The sequence below is a fragment of the Eschrichtius robustus genome, chromosome 13 (genome assembly GCF_028021215.1).
Source record: "Eschrichtius robustus isolate mEscRob2 chromosome 13, mEscRob2.pri, whole genome shotgun sequence".
In the NCBI taxonomy this organism is placed as follows: domain Eukaryota; kingdom Metazoa; phylum Chordata; class Mammalia; order Artiodactyla; family Eschrichtiidae; genus Eschrichtius; species Eschrichtius robustus.
The window spans coordinates 71996688-72020461 of record NC_090836.1 but is presented as its reverse complement, the minus strand read 5'-3'; the positions used below and the strand labels follow the sequence as shown (position 1 = coordinate 72020461).

Here is a 23774-nt window from a genome sequence, read left to right as displayed (position 1 = left end):
TACATTTATTCTTTTCAGAAGCTGCATGATCATATTTCATTGACTCGTACAATAGAAAAAAATCTTACTACTAAAACAGAGTTTGTGGAGACGGATGCATGGTAAACCTATTTAGTCTTTTCAGAGGTTCATTCTTAGATTTTAATGTTAAATAATAACAACTATTCATTTAAGCTGGTCTCACTGTATATCTTGACCTTTAGCAATTCCACACACAGCAGCTTATTGTGGTATCCTTTAAATATGAGAAATAAGAATGTTTTACTTTGCCATTAAGAGAAAAAGAAAAGAGTACTGTATGTTACATGGCCCATGAAATATTGGCAGTGTGCTCCTTGGCTTTCATTCGAAGAACTGCGATACTGGAGGACCTCCTTTCAAACTCTGGCTTTGTTTCAAATGCATGTCCATTGGTAGCCCCGGTAAGAAGAGAGTCAGTGAAAAAATTGTTGAGGGGCACGTGGCTGAACTGGTTCTGGTGGTTTGAAAACCCTGTGTAACTGGAATCTGTCCGAGGCGAGTGAGAGTAAGGTGTCATACAGGAGGAAGTGTCACGTGGTAACATGCATGAAGTGACCACAGAACCACCACTCGCATTTCCTGCCCACAAATTGTTCTGAATCTGGAATATATAAAACAACAAATATTACATTTACGCGTTCTCACTTTTGTTCCCTTACTTTTGTGAAACTGTATTGACGAAGTTTTGTTAGCTGTTCATTGTTTGCTCCTATTGGGTGGTCTGTAATTTCATTCTGAGTACATCAAGCAATTACTGAAAAATAATTATTTGAAAGATTCTTCTAGCTTGTTATACTGGAATGGATCACCAAAACCCACATATTTGACCACATAAAATACTCTCAAAACATGTCAATCTCTTGAGTATTCTTTTTATAGTCATGATTTTTAAAATGAAATCTGGAAGATTTAGTCATGATTCCTGACCAATTCATGTGCTTAGAAAAGTGGTTAAAAATATGGTTTTAAGTTTAAATATAGTTTTCATCTTTCTAAACAAAATTACACAATTGCATTTGTTTTTTTAAATTCCACATCTGGACTCTTGGTGTGGTAGTTTGTGCTGGAAAACAATGCTGATACGAGGCTGTTTGTTCTTTAGAGATACTTTTGATCAAACTCATTTTGGAAAATGTTCACTGTTTCATTGTTTTTCATTTCCTATAGTCTTGAATACATAGCTCTGTGAAGAGGACAATTATACACATATTTTAAACATTTTATTCTATGATTTATATATGATATAGTGAGGTTGCAGCAGAAGTATGACATGTAGAACAGATTTAGAATTCTAAAACTTGACTATTACCCAATAACGAAAGCACAGTTGAGAAAAATATGCAAGTATTAGCAAAAGTATCATATGAATATAAATAAAGTACTAGATAACATCTTATATAAGATTGAAAACTGGGTTATCATTTGTGCCCAAGAAATTCACATCTCATCTTATTAAATCTCTACAGGAAACATTTCAGTGCAATATTATCAGCAAATACAAATTTCTCTAAAGTTACTAGCATGTAAAAGAAACATTAAGTAGAATTTGTATACTATGAATTTTAAATAGGAGGTATCTTAGACTAGATATTTAAACAAGGGCAGAAAAAAAAGTGATCACATGCATGACTGAGAAGCACAGAGAAAATCCTGATAAACGGCAGGAGCTGGGAAAAAAGAAGGAAAATGTTGCTTGGTATAGCATGGCAGAGAGATGCAGCCTTAGAAAATGAAATTTAAAAATTATATGCCTTTTACACTATTATTACAATAGACTTAGACTAGAACACAACAACAGTACATATGTTTATCCCATCTGACTTTCTTTTCTTTTTTAAAATCATAATTAGAATGCAATCATCAATTATTTCAACACATATACAAGAACTGTTTTCTCATATTTATTTTTACATAGAAATTTCAGTCTGCTACATATAGCCTCTGGTATAGTCTTACAACACCCAAGCTGAAGCCATACTTTTTAAGACAACTTATTTTCAATTAATAGCCAAAAATATGTTGATGAATCTTCTAGATTACACTGTAGAGATGTTACTCTGTCACTTAGAAAGGACCACAAGCAGTTTTAAACTGAACAACAAATATTATCCCTTAAGTGGTGCTTCAGTGGTTGGCAAGATGCTCATTTTAGTATTGTTTTTAAAATAGTTCTTTATATAAATATTTTCTAAGCTGCTTTAAATATGTCAAATCTGTGAGAGATCTCTATAGACATCTATCTAGCTATCTAGCTAGCTGTCCATCACGATTTGCATACATTATCAATCCTTAAATCGTCATGGGCTATGCTGTTTTAATTTTGGTTCATTCTAGTATATGTATCCCACTGTAGCCAAAATATGATGATTGGTGCCAGTGACTGCTGAGTTATGTATCTCAAACCAACAGGAGGGGCTGTTAATGTCATTAGTCTGTCAAACTAGCTCTTCTAACTTGATCTGGGTGATTTTCCTCTGACATTCAATCGAACATTGTGCTACACTGCAAAAACCACAGTCATATGTCTGACAAAAGGGCTTTCAGGAAATGAAAGTGAACTTGTTTGCTTACTTTTGAAAAAATAAATGCAAGGCAAGATAGTGGTGGAGAAAGATTATTTATATTTTATGTTTGTTAAAGGATCCCTCAACTTATACACAGTGTTGCTAGAATTTATTATTAAAATCATCTACTTGTATTCCAAATGCATAGAAATATATTTAACAACTCAGTCAAAAAGAAAAAATAAGGAGAGTAAAAGCAAGGAAGGAAATCTATGAATTTAAATTTAAAATATTTTTCCCCTGAAAGAATGAACAGTAATCTATGTATAAAATGAAAAGAAATTCTCCACTTTCCATGACATGAGCAAATATTGTTATTTTGATCAAAACTTCTTACCTGAACATGATCAAGCAAGTTAAATGCATTACTTTTCATGAAATACAACATATAGAAATGTCTTCTGAACAGACAGATTAATAGAGCAATTTACAAACAGCAATACTTTAGTTGGACTTGAGGGGATACCCAAATATTCTCATGGGTAGTGATACTGTCACATGTTTTTACTGCCATGCCCTGTTTCCATGATCTCTATCACCCCTCTCTTCCCAGCCTTTCTTTGATTTTCAAATTTCTGGCATGTTTTCATTAGACTTTGGGGATCTAGTTGGTTTCTATATTAAAGTTAGATGCAAATCATAAAAAATAATATCCCCAGTGAACTGAGGTTTTGCTTCCTCTGAAGCATTCCCTCTGGATGTTTAAAACGTTTGATGATGACGATCCAGATCACGCTCATGATAGCTAACAGTTATCAATTAATTACCATGTGTCAAGCATTATGTTAAAAGCATGATGAAGACTTCTAATCGTTTTGACATCGGAAAAGGTATGTGCTTTTACTATCCCCGTTGCGTAAAAGGTAAAACTATAGAACAAAGAGTTTCAGGATCTCACCCAAGATGGCATAACTCCAATGGTAGAGGTCAAATCTGAACCCAAGAAATCTTAATAAATGCTACAATGACATAAAAACTAGTCTTATGAGTTGAAATTGTTATTTACTTATTAATAACCCTAAGTTTTTGGTTGTTCATAGACTCCACTTTCTGAAAGCAAAATTCCCAATGATCACTCACAACTGTTTTCTCATCCCCAGGCCTGACACAGTATATGAAAAACCCTTTATACACATTTATTAAACAATGGAAAAATCTCTAAGAATATGAAATTTGCACTGATCCATCTTGCAGATGTAATCAAAGCTTTATGGACAATTTATGCTAATATATCTAAATTTTTTTTCATGATTTGAATGCTAGAATCACCATACTACACAATCTTAACAGAAATCATGAAAATTACAAAGCTAGACCCTGTTGACTATATTTCCCTAGGCAGTTTTTTGGGTTTTTTTTTTTCTGTTAAACACTTATTATCCACCACAGATGCATCTTCCTGGAGATTCTGATTCATTAAGCAGGGGGTGTGGCTGAGGGGATTTGTACTAAAATAATGGCAATGATAATACACACAAGCAAGTCTTAAAATCACCTAGGATCAGGAAACGCTATTGAAGTCCAGCTTCTTTCCAAATGCAAAAAACCCTTGTACATTTTCAATTATGTTCAATTCCTGTGATAAGAAGCTCACCCTGTTTAAAAAAACATTCCATTCCCTTTTGGAGAGCTCTGTAAAAAAGTGAGTGTTATCTTTCTCTATCTATCTCTTCTATGTCTGTCCCTTAAAATGATACAGAATAAGTAGCATCCTTCTTACATGGGAAAACCTTCAAATATCATCAGGCGATTATTATACAATCACAAGTCTCCTTCCTCTAAGGATTCCTCATATGACATGATTTCCAGATGGTATCATTCCAGTCACGTTCCTCTGGATATGCTAGAGGTTGTCAACACCCTTCACCCTTATTAACATCCAGCACTGACAACAGAATATAATCTAGGTGTCGTCTGATCACCGTAGGGATAACCCAGCAGGTATCATCTTTGTTCTAGATCATCTACTTCTGTTAATATTTGAAGGCGATATTTGATTAAACAACAAAGTCGTTTGAGCTTGTGGTTTAGTAAATCTACTGCTGTCCAAGTGGGCTCATTCTATGTCTCCTCCATCCCTCCACCAATCCTATTCTTGTAAGTGATCTTTTTAAAACGATGTGCTAGAATCGACACATATTGTCTAAAACTGCGTATATATTTGTCAACAGAGAAGTCATACAAAAATCTTACTCTCTGACTTATTAAAAATACTGTATTTGCTGTTGAATTTTGGAATGAAAGAATGCACTTTTTTCTAAATAAGATCACTACTTTTCTTTTTTTAGACTAGTTTTGGACTAGTTCACTGACACCAAATAATTTTTTTGTAGGTTTCTAACTGTATAATATTCAAGGGCTTTACAACCAGGAACAGCATTACTGAATAATGTCCACATCCTTTTTTCATGAGTGCTTAAAAAAAAAAGAAAAGAAAAACGAGAAAAAAAAAAAAGACTGCTTGCCTTTACATTTTTTCTTCTTTGTTGTGTTTAAAAGGAGTGGATAATCTAAAAATATTCCATGTTTTAATGCGGTTCACAGCATTTTTTAAAGTTCTGATGGTATGTTCAAAGCACTGTCCAGGGAACTTAGCCAACAACCTCCCATTAGCATGAATGGAAGTTCAGCTGACTTAGAACTCTCCACTTTGAACGTTTGCCCCTTAATGTTTTTCTAATCAAGTAAAAACTTAATTATTCCATAACTTTGAATTTTGGAGGAAAGTTGATTTTTTCGTCTCTTTCCAAACTGAAATCAAATTCATTTAACATTCACTTTCCTTTCAAGGAATTAAAAGCAATGGCTAGGAAGGAGAGGGGTGATGTATAAGTATACACATATATATTAAGAGTTCTTCACTGTGGATCTATATACGTCATGAATTGAATAGGGTAAATCATGGATAGGAAATTATAAATCTCATCTACCTTCACCATGGAAACTTGATACAGACATATTCTTTATATAACCAAAACTGTAAAGAAAATTTTAGTATGCTAAATCTGGTGTATATTTCTAATATATTTGCTGATTTCACTGTAGTGGAGAATTTTTCATACTTTTAAAAAACCTTTTAATGTAAGTTTATTAGTCTTTCCCTTAGTTGTAAAGTAGCATGATGTGTAAAAAAAAGCAAATAGTTTCCTGATTTATATACTCTATATCCTACTGTTAGTGGTATTTATTGAGACACTAGCCAATGGAATTTAATCTGGATTTAACAGAAATACTGAAAAATGTGAGAATATATGAGTAATAACTGTTCCTTAATTTTAAAGCATCTCTAAAACCAACTAAATATTTTTCTACTAAAATAAGTTTATTTAACTTTACTCCTCTACATATACACTGCTTCTACCAGCCACCAATATCTCCATGTACACACATACCTAGACACACATACACACCATGATACACATATTATCCTATCCTCACACTACCGTCACATCACAGCCCCAGCACTTCCCTGTGGGAGTTAAAAGGTTGCTTTAAAAAGACAGAGATCAGGGATTCACAAAGAGGTATCTGTGATGATGTTATAGCAATAGCTTCTTTGCATTAAAATCTGAAAGTTGACTTTGGTTTTTCCTGTTTGACAGAATGTTTACATTTATTGACTACTCTGAATATTATTCAATACTTACTATATAGATTTATTACCACATTATCACTATATAATTTAATTTACCTGATTTTTTATATGGTCTCTTTTAAAAATGAAAACACCACCGTTTACAAAAGCAGTTCAATTTTTTAAGAGACCATTACATTCTTTATTAGCATATCTGTTCCTTTAAAATTTAGAGGGATAAAATATTAATAAGAATCATATGCTTAGTAACTTGCAGATATTTTTAGCTGTTGTCTAAACTTAGGGTCCCATTAACTTTTCTAGTAACTACATCAGTAAGCTGCTGGCAGGGAGAAGGGGTATAAGTGTTTTTCTAAATAGTGAATTTGCTACCAGTGAATAACACACACTGAGACCTTGTGCATCTGGAAAAAAAAAAAAATCCCAACTTGAATTAATTACGCAGTGAAAAGATCAATCTGAGCAAGTTTAGGTACTACCTGAGATAGAAATGAGGGTATGTTTTCATCAGTGCCCTCTTATTAGGTGGTATTGTAATGAAAACAATTTAAGATAATATATAAATACTAAGATTTGGGGCGAATCAATTTACATTTCAAAAATTCCCAAAATATATGTTTTCAACACATAGTACTATTAAGTTGAAGGGATTAGAAATTATTTATTCATCAGAAAAGGATCACATGTTAAGTATTCATTGCTACTTTGAGTTCTTAAATTAAATTTCATCTTAGAAATGTATACAGGGATTTGAAACGAGAAAGAGTGCCTTTTCTGTTAAAAAAAAAATCACTATTAGATGTAATAGTCATATGAGATTAATGAACTAATGAGAAGAAAATTGCTATAGAGAAAAAATAAAAGTATATATCTCATTAGTGCAAAAATTAAAAGCACTAAGTCTCATAAGAAATGTTAATGTCTGAAAATTTTAAGAATGATACCATATAAAGGTGTTTAAATTTTGTATTATTCAAATAATATTCGAAATATGCTCCAAGTCAAAGACAGAGGAAGCATTAAGAACATTTCTCGTTTCCTTTAGTGTTGAATGTGTCCTCAAATTTTGTATTAATTGTGATCATTTTTAAAAAAAGATTCATAGGAAATCTCACCCTACATGCCTTAAAATGAAACCTTTCAAATCAACTCACTTAAGGAGAGAATAAAATCATAGCACTTAGCATTTGCTATTTTTTTAATAATTATCCAGCAACAATTATCATATGAAGTATTTTCCAATTATTTGTCACCTTATTTTTCATGTATTTTAATACATGCATGGTAACTATTGCTGATTCATTTTTAATGACAATTCATCTATTAAAAAAATTTACAATTATAAGAAACAAAAATTATAAAATAAATTAAGTTTTCTTTGTGAATTATTAACTTAAAATGTAAATCAAATATGCAAACACTTGAAGTATTTACACAGTATATTTTTAATCTTAGAGAGTCCCACATGGTGTCATGTACGAGCTTTGAATTTATTCTTAAAATCCCGAGTAAAGTTATCAATTATATTCATCTTGTATTTGTGTTAACTATAATTTGAATTTTATTTTTGTGATTTTTTAATTCAACTGTGCGTTTGCACAAAAATTTTTTTCTATTGAATGCTCCGTAATTTAGAATAAAAAAGAAAACCCATAGACACATGTGGCTTAATAAATATGGCACACATAAAATTCTGGATTAAAATATATCCTGAGGTTCACACTAACAATAATGGTTTGAACTGTAGGTTTTAATCCACAAGTCTGTTCTCATAGACTTCTCAGACTTTGATGCTTAATTTCCCCCCTGGTTCTTCCCTATTCTCCTATAAGGTAGTTTTTATATGTATGAGGAACATTGGCACTTCTCAATAATTTATTTTCATATTTATTACTTATTTTGGTAACCTACTCAATTTATTGATTTACTCTTTCCTCTTAAAATATAAAATATGTATGACCAATTCAGTTAAATACAATGCTTTAACAGTGGTCACTTATTAAAAGCAAAAAAAAAAAAGAAAAAAAAAAAAACCAGCTAAGTTATTACGACTATGTAAAGTCTTTAAATCACATTAAATTTGAATATTACATTAAAAAAAATAAATCTATTTTCATAGTCAACAACATGAATGCACTTTACTTCTTCTGAAGGATATTCTTTACCTCTTTAAAGTATCTGTACTTTCAACAAAATAAAAGAATTATTCACTGTCTGTGTCTAGCCGCACCTTTACCTGATACTAACAAAATCTACCTCCTACTACACATAACTTAGTTTTAACATACACACATATGTGAAATAGTCTTTATATGTGTTTATATAAAATATATATGCATATATTTAATTAAATTAGCAACTTTATCCATTGTAAAAATTATATTAATTTGAATAAATTATGTCCTTCTATAATATTAAATATTTGTGCTTACAATCAGTGAGAAATTGTACAATATCACTATGACCTGCTGACCTGATGCTGGTAACATTTTTGTCCCTCCATTCATCATGAGGGAAGTTTTATTGTATCACAATACATGACCATCTTATTGGTAGTTTGACAGATATGAGACTATTCATTACACAATGATCAAGTATAGCTATATTATTAACATTTTTTAAAGATCTTGGGATCTTTGTTTAATTCAAATATCTGGGGAAAAAACAGAAATAATAGTGATAAAAATGTGATACTTTTTCTAAAGGTAAAGACTGCTCCAGAAAACAAACAAACAAACAAAAAAAAAACCTGCTCCAGATACCTTTAAATCACTAAACCACGGTGGTAAAGGAAACAAGTTTCATATTCCTTATTTAGCTTAAGCAAAGGTAAACTTTAAGATTAGGACAGATACTTGTGAGAGAAGAAAGTAGGGTGAACAATATCTTCAAATCACTATTTTACAGAAACTTTAACATTTCCTTTTAAAAGTTATATAATAACAATGTTTGAAATAGATTTGTTAAACTAGAAAGACAACTTTCATCTGCTTTTTAAAATTACTCCAGTTACTACAAATTATCTATAACTTGAATCCAACTCTTGGTATGTTCAACATCCAAGTGGCATATATTTATAAAGTCATCAATTAAACAACAGAAAGCAAAAATACTGCATGGGTCCTTTAGTGCATTTGGAATATATAGATTTAATTATGATTCTCAATATATACTAAGTAAAACCTCATTGAAAATTTTGGTGGGAAAAACCTTCAACCCTTTTTTCAAAATTTTTGATGAAAATATTTTCTTCATGAGAAAATAATTTTGGTGGGTTAAGAATATACTCAAATTTTCCTAAAGCTACCATATTTGTTCATCCTAATCTAAAGAAGAAAGCGTATTTAACTGAATTTGATCTTTCTCTAGATCCCCAAATAGTAAATACACTCACAGATTGGATGAGCTTAAATGCTACAACATAAGGGAAAATTCAAACCACTTAGCTACCTCTCTACTGCAGAAAAAAATTAATAATGACTAATGACTATCATAGAACCATGACTATTTATTGAGCACTCATTATGTACTAGGCAATATCCTAAGAACTCTGCATAAACTGTTTTGTTTAATCCTCACGAATAACATATGAACTTGTATCACCATTTTATAAATGAAGAGAAACATTCCTAGAGGTTAATTCATTTGCCAAAGTTCTAAAAATCTATAAAGTGGCAGAGCCAGGATTTGAATCCACAACTCCCTAATTGTGCAGCCCACAGTCATACATTAGTCCATGGCCCATCCCAAATCCCAGGATTTAGCTGCACAGACTGTTTAGAAATCACTTTAATCCTCTCCATAACAGAAAAAGTATCATCATCATCATCATCATCATCACCATCGTCATCATCACCACCTACACTACTAAGACCACCAACTCTAGCACCACCAACACCTCAATTTTACAAATAAAGACTCTGAAGATCAAGGAAGTCCTGAGACTTACCCAAAGTTACTCAGCTGGTAAATGATAAAGGTAATGTACTTTTAATCCAAACTAAACCTAGTGGCATGAAATTAGCTCTTCTTTTAAGAATGAAGGTTGCTATAATCTTCTAGAAAATGTTTATAACTTAACAGAAAATATTTTATTCACTAAAATTATTTTTAAAATGCTTTGGTTTTGATAAATTAGAAACAAGTTAGAATCTTATGTTGATAGATACGTGCTTGCTTCTTAAACTCAAGGACAAAATTATGTAGGTCTCTAATTGGTTTGGTTTGCTGGGTCTAGTTTGCATCAAGAAGTGTTTGCAGAATTTGTAATATCTAGTTTGTAATCTGTCCACAAAGCAGGAGATTTTGTCTGGATCATTTGTATAACCTCTGTGCCTAAAACAATACCTGGCATATTTGTTTGATAAAATGCAAATAACTCTGCAAGAAAAACAAATTAAGCTGAAAGGGGTCTACAAAATCTTTCTAGTCTATTCTTTTCAAAGAGGAAAAGTTAATTGCTTAAGACCACAGAGCTGCTTAATATCAGAGATTCAGAAACCATCTCTTTTATTAAAAATAGACTAGTTTTTGTTTTATAATGTAATCCTGAATACTGAGGTGAACCAGTACTTTTTTTCACATCTATTCAGTGTATACATAATTTGCTTAATACTGTGGTGATACAAACGTGAATAAGAACTGAATCATCTTTCAAATACTTTACATCCTAAATGTGTGGGAGACATTTTACACAATCCACCACAATGTCAATGAGAAAGTGATGTGCTGATTGAGGGAAAATTGAGAGGAGGCTTCATGAAAGAATATCTTAAACAGTCTAAGAAGTATCTACATTTTTTAAATGTTTTATTATTTTACAAATTTTAAAAATGAAAGCATTTTTCCTTACCAAAGTAATGTGATGTTTTAGGGTCAAAATTGTACTATTTCAACACTTAGTGTTGGATTAGGGAGAATCCAACATAATGTTGCATAAAAAGCCTGGGACTCCTGAACTCAAGAAACTTGGGCTCAAATTCAATGAGTTAATGGCTATAAGAAGGAAGCCTGGCTTAAAATAAGCCCTCAACTGGTAGTTACTATTTTTACTGTTACTGTTCATTATAGTGTAATGAAGACCAGTGGAAACAAAGTATTTAGAACATTTTAGAAAATATTAATTACTATTCACAAATAAACATTATATGTTATATACAGATACCTTTAGGCTAGGTAAGATTATGATACACAGGCTTATTATTATGAGCAGGCTTAAGGAGATCATTTTGTAAACAATTTCTGGTTTTGATGTATTTCTGTGTATGCTTTTGTTTCCTTGCCAAATTGCTAATTCTTTATTTCTGTCCTGCCGCCAACATTTTCTAGTTCCAACATTTTGTAATTAATAATTTTTTTTCTGTAATTAGTAACAGTAACCAAATTCAGTGTCTTACTGCATTGAGTTGGTTAGGCTCTATTTCAGTTCCTATTTTTCCCATTATAGACTTCTATTTTTAAGCCACATGATAAAAAAAAAAAGTTTCCTTAGGCTGAGTCTTGAGAGACATGATTTTTGCATAATTATTTTTTTTCAAACAAACTAAAAAATGTCAACCATATATTCTTAAGTCAAAATGGAATTTTCCCCTGACTTTATCCAATACCTACAGTGGGGAGTGGGAGATGCTTGATTTCAGAATTTTGGGTAACCAAACATTAAATGACTTACCAATACAGAAAAGTAGTGTGGACTCACCAGTATTGATTTTTATCATTGTTAATGAATTGCACTGTCAAAATGAGTTCAACATATGATCTCTGCATTCCCATACTTAAATTATGAGGTGGTGTAACCAATGTATATAAGTTATGGAGAAGCCACAAGAAGAATTAGTGCAAAATTCTGTTATCTGTGAGGGGAATTTTTTTAAATTTATCCTTTGTTGGCGTGAAAAAGACTATCAAATGTATAATTTGATTTTACCATTTCCTTTCCTGCCTGAGCTACTAGGTGACCTCATTCTGCTAATCGTTAATGTCACAAGCTATGAGGCACAATAACATAGTAGCAAGATAATTTTAGGAAAAAAGGGTGACTAGTTATATTGTTATAGCTTGATTGGTCCAGGCACTATTCTACACATTGTATGGTATACTAAGAAGAAAGGGGGGTTGGAGATAAGGCAACCAAAAGCAAGGAGCAGAAAAGTGGCAAATAGAAATGGTAGCAAGGAAAGGAATGAATATTGAAATAATAAGGTGAAAAAAAGATACATCACAGTCAAGTGTTGTGGGACATATCAGTAAGACTGTTTAAAATCCATTTGAAAAGAGTTCATAATTTGTGACTTTATTATTTCTAAAGTCACCAACAGTCAAGTAGTTCAAAATTATATGCACTATATGCCATCTCCGTTATTTTTTTAATTGTGATTTCACTGGTTGTGAGAACATCCTCTGCTCCCCTGAACTAAACTGCAATTTGAATAATGCAACTTAAGCCTTATGCTCCTTTGGTATTAGTTAATCATTCAATCATTCAAACATATTCACTGGGAGAGACACTCTATTGTGGGAGTTAGGATCTTGCCCTTGAGAGCTAGATTGGCTCTGCTCAAATCTGGGTTCACTACCACTAATGAAAGTGAGTAAATACCTCACCTCTCTGTGCCTCAGTTTCCTCATAAGAAAAATGGGAATAATCAATAATACTTACTGCATAAGGTTGTTGTAAGGATTAAATGAGTTAACACATGTAGCCTAGTTAGAATAGTGCCTGACAGTAAGGGCTATAGTCGTGTTAACAGCTAGGAAAATAGCAGTGCCTGATCTCATGGCGCTTACAGCCTAGAGGACAAACATCCTCACAGCACTCTGTTTAGAACTCAACTAGGACACTCAAAATATTTGGTGAATAAAATTTCATTAGCCCTGTGATGTTAAGTAACCAGGAGTATATACATGCTTTTAAAATAGGAGAAAATATAAAGGAGCTACTTTCAGATAAAATTTTTAAAGTGAAAGAAACAAGATTCTTCTTAAGGTAGGTATGGGCATTTATTCAAAAGGTACCCATAATGTTGGTCTTCTAGCAAACTGCAGTGGCAAGGCTTAGCTGTAACAGTCTTTTATAGACTACCCTGTAAGGAACCACTTGTGTGATCACAGACCAATTTTTTTTTTATACCTCATCTGGGTCTGGTTTCCTGACTTCTAAAATGAAGGAATTGAACTAGGTGATCTCTAAGGCTCTTGTTTGCATATAATATTACATTAATAAATTTGGTGGATTTATCTGGAGGAATGAAGGTCTCAAAATAGGTTTTTAAAAAATCATGAAATGCCCAAGAACACAAAGATAGCATGAAATTAAAGGACTGAATTCATGCTCACAGGGTATGAATTTACAGTTAAAGAAAACAAATACCCTTAAGTTTAGGGCCGAGATGATTTGTTTACTGGACTATCAAGGTATTCTACCAGCATATATGTTACATATTTGTTTTCAAAGTAGTCTCTTACAATGCACATCATTAAACAATAAGGAATGAAATAACAGATGGTTTAAAAGTTCCTTATAATACACACATCCTTTATCACGTATCAAATACAATTTTGAATATTATAATTCAGTATTAGGAAAAAGTAATACCCAATTAGAAAGACAAAATTTATTTACGTGAATTACAAAGTATGAAAAAAAACCCTCTCTAAATTAAAAGGAAAAATTAGAGGAAAATGAATTTCTAAATATTCTTTGAAATGAGATGAGAGCTCCCATTCATTATAAAAGAAGTCTTTCTTAACATGATACATTGAAAAAATTATGTCCAGTACTAATTCTATATATGTTTTATGTCACAAAGGGCTAAATGTTTCCTTGAAACAATGAGCAAACTCAAAGCTGAAAAGACAACATAGTTTTAAGTGGAACTTAAAACTGAAAAAAAGATGGTTTTCAGTGAAACTGAAGGTGTCACAGGTCACATGTGACACCAGGTTATGGTATGGTTCATGAAACAACAGCCACAGAGATAGCATGCCAAGCAATGCTTTATGTATTTTAAAAGTTAACAAAGGGAGTGAGTAATTAAAAGACATACTACTGAATGATGCTTCTTAAGTTGTTTCAATGTATACCAAAGAAGAGACCCTGAAATATTTTTACATGAATGGCTCTAGAAAAATAAATTAAAATAAATAAATAAATATTTTAGTAAAATAAAAATCTAACAAACATGGAAAAATTCTTTTGGAGATTAAAATTTTCATTCTTGGCTATTAGATATAATAAAGCTTATACTAGCCCTTTTAAGAATATACAAACCACACCTATGCCTCTCAGTGTTCTGTGCAGTTTACCATACCTGTGGATAGCTGTCAGTCCTTGGCAAAACTGATATGTCATAGGTGGCAGCAAAATGGCTTTTAGCTTGCTGGATTTGGCCATAACGTTCTCTTTTTCTCCACTTGGCCCTTCGATTTTGAAACCAAACCTAATTTTTTAAAAAAGTAGAATTTTAGGTAAGGAATAGTTGATAATGCAAATATGATGTTCAAAGACTTCAAATTAGAAAGGTAAACCAGGTCAACATAATTACTAAAAAGGGAATTTTTTTATATTAGAAAAGGATCCACAAATTTTACTTTCTATTTTACCCTGACAAGTGCCATGTCCATGAGGCAATATAATTTAATACAAAGAGACAAGACATTTTCAAAAATTTATTTAATATGTCTGAGCCTCTGTTTTTTCATTTACAGAAAACAAAAAAGAATTAGATTATATGACCGTGAAGATTCCTTATATCTCCAAATTATCACAGATAATAATCCCTCTCTCAGAGAATGCTGCAAGCCTGGAAGACATTCATAACCTTTTAGTTTGGGGCTATGTATATAACATTAACCCAGCCAATCTATAACCAAATTAATATCTGGGTCTGTCAAAACAATTGGCTCTTCTGGGTTGTACCCAGACTTAGAAAAACTTAGAAAAATGTAAACATAAAGATTATATCTAAAACATATGGCATCAGCAGAAATATCATGATTATTTAGAAACAAAAACCATTAGGATTATATATTATATTGATTATGACAAAGACTTAGGGTAAAATGGTATCATCTGAAGCTGAACTATGGTTTTAAAATATACAAATTGTTTATTATGTAAATGACACCATTTATTTATTTTCTCTTATAGAAAATGCTCATAAAATCTTCAAAATCATTTATCCAATTTAAAAGACTTACGGGTAATACAAATTAAAAAAGAAACAGGGCAGATATAATCAAGTGTCAGGAAAGCCTGTGAGTTAGTACGGCCTCTACAGGGTCACTAAACTGCCTTCCAAATCTCTCTAATTAATTGCATAGATGAAATATCCATTATAACGCCTATCTTCCTCAGAGGGTTAAATATTAACTAATTCACACTTGTAGCTTTGCAGAATCATCATTTTAATATTTTAAGGTATTAAAGCTCTCTTTAATACACTTCTCTATATAGAAAATTATATTCAATATGTATAATTTGATATTCAATATGTAAAATTTACATAAGCAGCTTTCAGGAAGCTCTTTACAGAACTATATTCAGAATATAAAATATTTAGGAAAGAAGCTGGAAATGAAGGATAAAAATGCAAATTGTAAAAAGCCTTTCATTAAAATTTATTTGAAATTTTTACTCTTTTTCATATTCAATTCTAACCTTTCATATCTTTACCTTCACACTTATGGAGACATACTAATACTCAGTTTGGTGCGTAAGCATGTATTGCAAATTTAAGATGGCACTTTGAAGAGTTTTCAGCAATTAAAAGAAGACAAAGACAGCTACCTGTTCAGATGGTTTCTTAGAACACTGCTGGGAAGTGTGTATTATCCACTATATTCAGGGCTTAAGACAACATCAACAACAAGACAAAACAGGACACACTTTCTTGCTCTCTCCGCAGCAGGAGCATAGTGAGGGAATTTAGTAATGAGGGCTTTTTTACTGAGAAAAAGACTTGACAATCTCCTTAAAATGGGTGCCAATTACCACTCTGATGTGAAAAGCAGAAAAGAGAACCATCTGAGTAAATTAGGTTCAGGCTGGCTCTCTGTGCATGTTCTTAGACAAAAATTAATCAGAACTTGGTGAAATGATAGGGGGAAAACATGCTTTGTGCACAGCTGATCACTGTGTGTGTGTAAATACATTTTTCTATGGTTACAAGTATAACTAATTTACATATATGAACACAAGACCAAGAAACACACATGTGGGGGGTTTGTGTTAACACTTGACAGTTCTAAAATTCTTCCTTAGTGTTGACTTTCTATACATTTACTTCCTGAACTAAGATAAAGTAACCATTTGTCTCCACGAACTAAAGCAAAAATCTGCTGCTTGGTATTCCTGCACCACCAGATGTTGTCTTTACTGATGTATAAGGGCCTTACAATGGCTCAATCTTCAGAAGGAATACTATTACTCCACTCAGAATAAAATTTTTATTTATTTCTCTATTCTAGTAGTTTATGGGAATTGCAAAATTCAAATTATTTTATTTGGAGTAGTAAAAACACACACAAAGAAAAAGGTTATTCTTCTGAATTATTGTTACTTAGGGACTAATATAGTTTAGAATATCAAGGCTAGTAAAAATAAAATACACTTAGGAGGTAGAATTTTACCCAATATTTAAAAATTTTTTTCAAATTATTAAGAAATTTCGTATATTGAATCATCCAATTTGATAATTTGAATACAACATATAGATATAATTTAACTGAATTTATATATTTAAAAATTACTTTATTATTCCTATTGCCTCTGCAAAAATCATATAAGTTATCTAGATTTGAAAAATTATAACGGAATGGCATGTACTGGCAATTCCTGGGGCTAGAAAACTGTAGATGAGCTATATGATCTTTCTTTAATTATGTACAGTGAAAATAGTTTATGGTATACATAACAACTGGGAGTTTGTGAGATTGTTTCATTTTTCCTTGTTTTATTATAACCCCAACCTCAGTAAAATTATAGACTTATGGACCACTATACAAATAAGTTACCAATATAGGGTATATAACCCAAAAAGAACTTCAACGGCTGATAAAATAGAAAAATAAAATACATGGATTACTAGATTGGATAGCTATGACTGGTTTTTTGTCCTTTAAAAATCACTTTTTGAAATCAGAGATTTGTTATCATATTCTGTTCTTTTAAAATAATCATTAGTTTTTATGCCTATGTAATAATTCAAGTGTTCTTTTCTTTTATACTTGTGTGTGAGTTGTCAAATCCTTTGCAAGTAGAAAGTAACTTTAGTAGACTTACATGCTACACTTACATACTACACTGTTCTGTATCTTCAGTAGGAGAATCAGTTTCTTCCTTTGTAGTAAAACACAACTATGGATCAAACACTATCCCCCCTCCAACTACTCCACCCTCCAAACACACACACACCCAAGCCTTCATCTGGCTCCTACCTGGACCCTGGCCTCAGTCAGCTCAGTCCTCAGAGCAAGCTGTTCTCTGACGTATACATCCGGGTAATGGGTTTTCTGAAAGACCTTTTCCAGCTCCTCCAGCTGCAAGCTGGTAAAGGTGGTTCGGTGTCTCCGTTTCTTACTGCTGGATACGTTGCTGTCACATTTATCCCCAAGTTCATCCAGTTCTCCCTTCTCTGGCATCCCCTTCACGGGAGACATCCGGAGACTGTTACAGTTGTCCATAGCTCTATTTAGTTCGGTGTGAAGAGGCTGCTGTCCTTCTACTTTAGTGATCCCATAGTTCACTGTACCCAAAGGGGGAAAACAACAGTTCTCAGGATTGCAAAACATATGGATGAAGGACTTAAGTTGAAGTAATTTAGAGCACCAGGGAAGCGGTCCATTATGATTTATTGTGCCAGTATTAATTTGATCATCACATTATTAATTCACTTTGGGCAGGTTTAGAATCATCTAAAAATGTGTACATGGAACTCATATAATTTGTCAAAACACACAGTTCTATTTTCCAGGATTAACGTAATGTTTATGCACATAATTTATAACCAAATTAGTCAAATTAAAAGACGCTGTAGTTTTAAAAAAATCTAAGTGAGCATAATTTTTGAAAGGTGAGCCAAATTTAATATGTCTTATTTATTCACAGCAGACAAAAGTAAGCTACTTACATGGCTCAAAAAAGATATTTCAATTTTAAATACTATCCGTAAACCAAAATCCAAACTCTTTTCAAAAGTTATGTTTCTCCTCCACACAAAACCTATGGACTATAGATTTAAGATATGGTATTGTTTCCTACTATATTTCCAATATTTCAACTGTATATCATGTCTGCATTTAAATTTTTTATTTCAAAAAGCAACCTACTAAGTTAAAAAATGAATTTTCCATCAGTTTCTGTGTGTGTTTCCTACAGAAAATAATAAGACTTAGGTAGACTTCTTTAGCTTAAAAACTCATTTGCAGTTCTTTCTAAATTTGTCAAATTTATGCCTAACTCATGAAACATGTTTTAAGACAGAAAGCTTTACTCTTCCCTCTAGTAAAGCACAGAAATTAAAACATCTATTAAAAGATTACAAAGGATGTCACCTGGCATTCTGTTTAGGGGTGCTTTAATTTTAGTGATTTCCTCCAGATTTGAGTGCATGCTTGCAGTATGATATAAAACGAAAATGCATCATATGGTGCCACACACACACACAAATGTAATGGAGGCACATAATGCAACGGGAAGCATTTTTCTTAAGTCAGCCCTGCCACAACAATGATTTCCAATGAATTGTTACACTTTTTTCGTTTTTGTCTATTTTAAAATTCTCTCATGATGTATTTTTACAACTGCTTTAATCATTAAACTAATGTACTGAACTCTAGTACCTAGGTAACTTAAATACGGAAGAGTATTTAGGCAAAAAAAGATGTGATGTAAAACTAAACAGAAAGAAGAGCCTGGACATGAACAAACAATACGGTTTTGTCTCCGCGGGCAGAGTTAAATGGGGAACTGCGGCAATTAGGGATGGGGGAGGGGAAGCAGGCGTGAGGGTAAGGGCATCTCAGGAGAAAGACAGGAACTTTCCTAAATTTGGCGGACTCCTTGTTGCCTACATTTATCTTACTTAATACTTTCCTACTAAAATCCATCCTAATAGTATGATGTTCTTTAAAAACTTGATAAAGTATCAAAAATCACCTATTTCTCTTCTTATTTTTGGAATCCCGAGAATTTAAATAAAAATTATGATTGAGTCGTATCCAGCTGTCAACAGAGGACATTTCAGAACCATTTTTTAAAAATCCTGTCCATAGAAATAACTTTATGTATATCTCTGTAAATTCCAAAATAAAAATATTGCAATGTGAAATACAGCCGGAAAGCCAAAACTTCAGTGTATTAAAATAAAAAATTTTTTGCGTCTTCCTAAATAAATGACTGAGATTTAACTGATTTTCTCTATTGTTTGCGCCTTTATTTTTTATTTAACCTTGCAGGTCAAAAGTAACTTGCAACGTTGAACAAAATAAGTAAAATATACGAGGTCGTTTTTTAAACTTATTGCGTACTAGGTATTCAGAAAAGGAGCTTCTATGAGCCGGTGCCTTGCCAGATTTTGAACTACCATTAGAATAGGGGGCGGCAGGCTTGCTGTAAATATTTCACACTTAATTCGTTTGTTATTTTAAAACAACCCGCTCCTTACAGCTTAACTGTGGAATATATACAATGATAAGAAAAAGTCCTCTTGGAATTGTAAACTTGCTTTAGCTGTCGCGATCTAAAAAAATAGGTTTGTATTGGGTTACAAGATAGAAAAGATAGATGGTTTGTTTTGATAACATTTTGACTTTGAGATACTTGGCCATCCAAAGTTAAAGATTTCATCCAGAAGCATTCCGAAAGTCTTCTTAGGTGACTTCTACGTGGAGTCAGAAAAATAGACAATGCAGAATTCGGGAGTGAGTGATTATATTGAAGATTCTTTGCCCGAAGCTATTTAAAGTGGTTTGGCGTTTAACAAAATTGTATGTTGTTGTATCGCAAACCCAAAGAAGTAGAAATTACAGATCCCCACAAACTAATCTAGTAACCCTCTAACTTCCCAAAGAAAAATATCGTTGCGTCTTGAAAAGTAAAAAACATTTTTCACCTAAGTTTTCTTATTCGTGACGGTAGTGACGTCCTCTAACGAGCTGTGATGGATTTCAGCTCCTCCTGCCTGGGCAGCGCGGCGGGCTCGCAGAGGAAGCGCGCTGTCTTGACTCAATTACGCTCTATTTAGCGCCCTATCAGTTTACGCCGGGGTCCTGACAGAGGGACTCCAGGACCCGTGGAGGACAGCGAAAGGAGAACCGCGCGGAGGCAACCGGGTGCGGGTTCCTTCCTCGGCTCCCCCCGAAGTCTGTAGCAGCCAAAACTCCGCTTCCTAAAATAAGCCCCGTTCCACTGCCTTCCTCCGCCCTCCAGCTCTCTCGCTCCCCCTCCCTCCCTCCCTTCCTTCCTTCCTCCCTTCCTTCCTTCCTTTTTTCCTTCCTTCTTCCTTCCCTCCCTCCCTCCCTGCCCCGGCCACTCCCCGCACTCCGGATTTGCGGGTGGGCTTCCGCGACTCCGGCTGGAGCAGGGGACTCACCGCTGCCGTCCTGACAGGGCGAGGTCCTCTCCAGGCGCACGTGATGCTCGGCGCGGGGCAGGGGCCCGAAGGCCTGCACGCATTTGCCCGCCGACGCTTTGCTGTAAAAGGACTCATTGTCCACCGTCTCCATAACGTGCTCCAACGCGCCTCCTGCGCCCATGTAAAAGTTACTGTTTTTACCCGGTGGGCTCTTGAGGGCAAACTTCTCGCTCAGAAACTCCATAATCCTGGAAAGCTGTCTCGGAGCTACTGGAGATCGGAGGCTGGAGCGCGCTGGGGGAGGGAGCGAGGGGGCGGGAGGAGGGAGGGCCAGAGAGGAGCGAAGGGGAAGCAGGCGCTGCGGCGCGGGGAGCTGCCCGGCTCCGAGCCCTTTAAGAAGTCCCGGCTGGAAAGGGGGCACCCGAAGTTGCTTTTATATCTTGAAACTCAGCTGGGCTCCTCGGACAACCTCCCAGTTCTAATGAATATGAAAATAGGCAGGCGACTAACTCCACCCCGGACTCCCCTCCGCCCCCACCCCACCCCCATCTTCCCCCACTTACCCGGGCAGGGCGCGTCCAGGCCTAGGTTAGACAGACAGCTCCATTTCAGACAAATGCCAGCAGGGATGAGGCCACGACACCCAGAAACATTGCCGCCGCGACAGTGGACTGGCATTTCGGAAGAGCTCGGTGAGATCGCAAAGCAGTTAACCCTCCACTCCCCGCTCTCCGCGCCCTCCCGGGCCGCCCGCCCGGCACCCGGTCCCCACCCCACCCCCACGCCGGCCACTCACTACCAGAAAGATTTAGAGGCGTCTTACCAACTTGAAAGGAAGTACTGCTCTAAAGGGCTTTTACTTCATCCGTAAACCGTTTCTGTGGAAGATCCACATTAATCCGAAGCCCAAGAAGCCGGGTACGTTGGCAGCTATGAACTGGGATGGCCGTGGTTAGAGGGGCCGCTTCTCCTTGCAATCCCGAGGAGCTCGGCGTCCGGGGGCTCTCGGCGCTCACGAACTCGTGGCCTTTTCTTTCTTTCTGGAATGCGGTGGCGTGTGGATGTGGTGGCAGTGGGAGAGGAAAGCCGAGCAAGAGGCACTGAAAACATTATACCGATACCAACCTGATTTCCCCACCCTTCTTCCACCCCTCCCCTTGGTCCACGATTTTATCACTAGATCCAGATTATTTTAAGAAACCCCGATCGGAAAAGTACCTCCTAAGGGCCCTTAGTGTAGGCCAGAGAGAGGTTCGTTACACAAAGGGGTTTATGAACGAGGAAGGCCTTCAGGGTGGTTTTCAAAAGATTATTATTTTACTCTTAAATAGTCGCGGTCGAGTTTGAAAAGCGCGTTCGGGGAGCGACGGGCGCGCGCGGAGCTGGGCCCGGACCTCGGTTCCAGCCCGAGAGGATGGTGGGGGGCTGGGGAGCTGGCCGCTCCCTGAGGGCAGGCAGCACTGCGGAGCTGAAAGCCCCTCTGGGAGGCTTCGGGACTGCCTTTGGTTTCGGAGGAGCCCGCCGCGTCGGAGGGAAAAGCGTTCAGCGCCTTGGGCAAGGAAAGGCCGCCATTAGCAACAGGCCTCTTAAACTGGCAAATTGGGTGAAAACGCCCACAAGTTGGGGACTAAGGGTTGCGCCCTCCAAGGGAGGCCTCTACCCGACGGCCTTTCTCGCACAGTCCCTCGCAGCGCCCGTCGCGTCTCCCCAGGACAGCCGGGTAGCCACCCCGCGGCCTTGGGCACGCGGGGCAGCCCCGACTCCGGGGCGGCGAGGCCAAGCCCAGTTCTGGCGAGCCTCCGGATGGGCTCGGGAATTTGCACTTTCTTCGGGGTCTTGGCTGACCTAGGACTCACTGGGAGACCCTCTTCGAGGCCAGCATGGGCCGCAGCCGGGGAAGAATCATGGAGCGCTGCGCACCTCAGAGCGGCGCTTCAGCACTGCCCTAGAAGCGGGGCCGGTCCTAAACCCAGATCCGGCCGAGTGGGACCCGAGCAGGCGCCCCCGAGCAGCAGCCTCCGTTCTCCCAAGACGCTTCTCCCGAGCCAGGGGCACAAGCTCGGTTCACGTGGCGCCGCGCTCTGCACGGCCTTGAGCGCGCACTCAGGTTCTCGCCAGTTGACACTATTCCTGAATGATACAACTTCAGCTGTATTATTACTACCTCCGGAGCCGTGCAGCCGGCACCAAACACTAATTGTTAAATCTCAAAAGGGGCGCAAAGAAAAGCTTTCAGGGAGAATTCCAGACTGCACCAAGGCGCGCGAACTCCAAGCCTGGCATCCTCGGATGGGGGGTGTGGGGTGCTGGGGTGGGGGTGGTACGCGGGAGGAAGGCCCAGGAAAAGCTGGCGAGAGGTTGCCCTGGTACATCCTATCCACGCTTAAGGCGAAGGAGCAAGCTATGCGCTTCCTGAGCACTTTCTAGCTGTTCCTGGGCCGTCCCTACAGGAATGTCGGAAGTCCAGTTATCCACTCACTCTTATCCAGGTTGATAATTTTTGATTCTCTCCTGACCCCTTCTGTACCTTACCTTCAGATGTTCTGACAGCCTGCCTTTCTCTAATAGACACGGGGAGGATAAGAGAAATGGTCGTTTAATAGGTTTTTCAAAAATTCACAGCAGCAAGAACAACGCCTTGCTGACTTGAGGAAATATACAAACAACTCCTAGCAATGAACTTAGTTACCTCGTAGAGCTCTGTCAGCTTGTTTATAAATATGCGTCTTAAGAGCCCTGAATTCCCTGAAAAACATTCGGTGTCTCTTAAATGAAAGACATATGATGCAAGCTCTAGAGTGCTTGTAAACCAATAAAGGTCCAGCTCGCAGAGGAAACTACAGAAGGGCCAGGGTCCACAGCTGCCTAGTAAACCCGTTTCCACCCCACACCTCAACCCCACTTTTGATGAGTGGTTGGAGGGGTGGGTGCAAGGTGTCACCAACCCCACTTAATATCCCTGGAGCCTCTTGGAAATGCAAATCTATTACACAGAGTCCTGTACGTTTGGGGACATGTAAC

The 23774-nt window shown here is 36.0% G+C and overlaps 1 protein-coding gene across 1 annotated transcript; it reads right to left on the bottom strand.

Annotated features, from left to right (window-relative positions):
* Positions 1-250: 250 nt before the first annotated feature.
* Positions 251-20997, bottom strand: ALX1 (ALX homeobox 1). The gene is made up of 4 exons (XM_068561610.1): positions 20772-20997; positions 17617-17924; positions 14490-14618; positions 251-622 (listed from the first exon to the last, which is right to left on the bottom strand). The coding sequence occupies exons 1-4, from the start codon at positions 20995-20997 to the stop codon at positions 302-304; spliced, it is 984 nt and encodes a 327-aa protein (XP_068417711.1). The 3' UTR covers positions 251-301.
* Positions 20998-23774: the final 2777 nt, after the last annotated feature.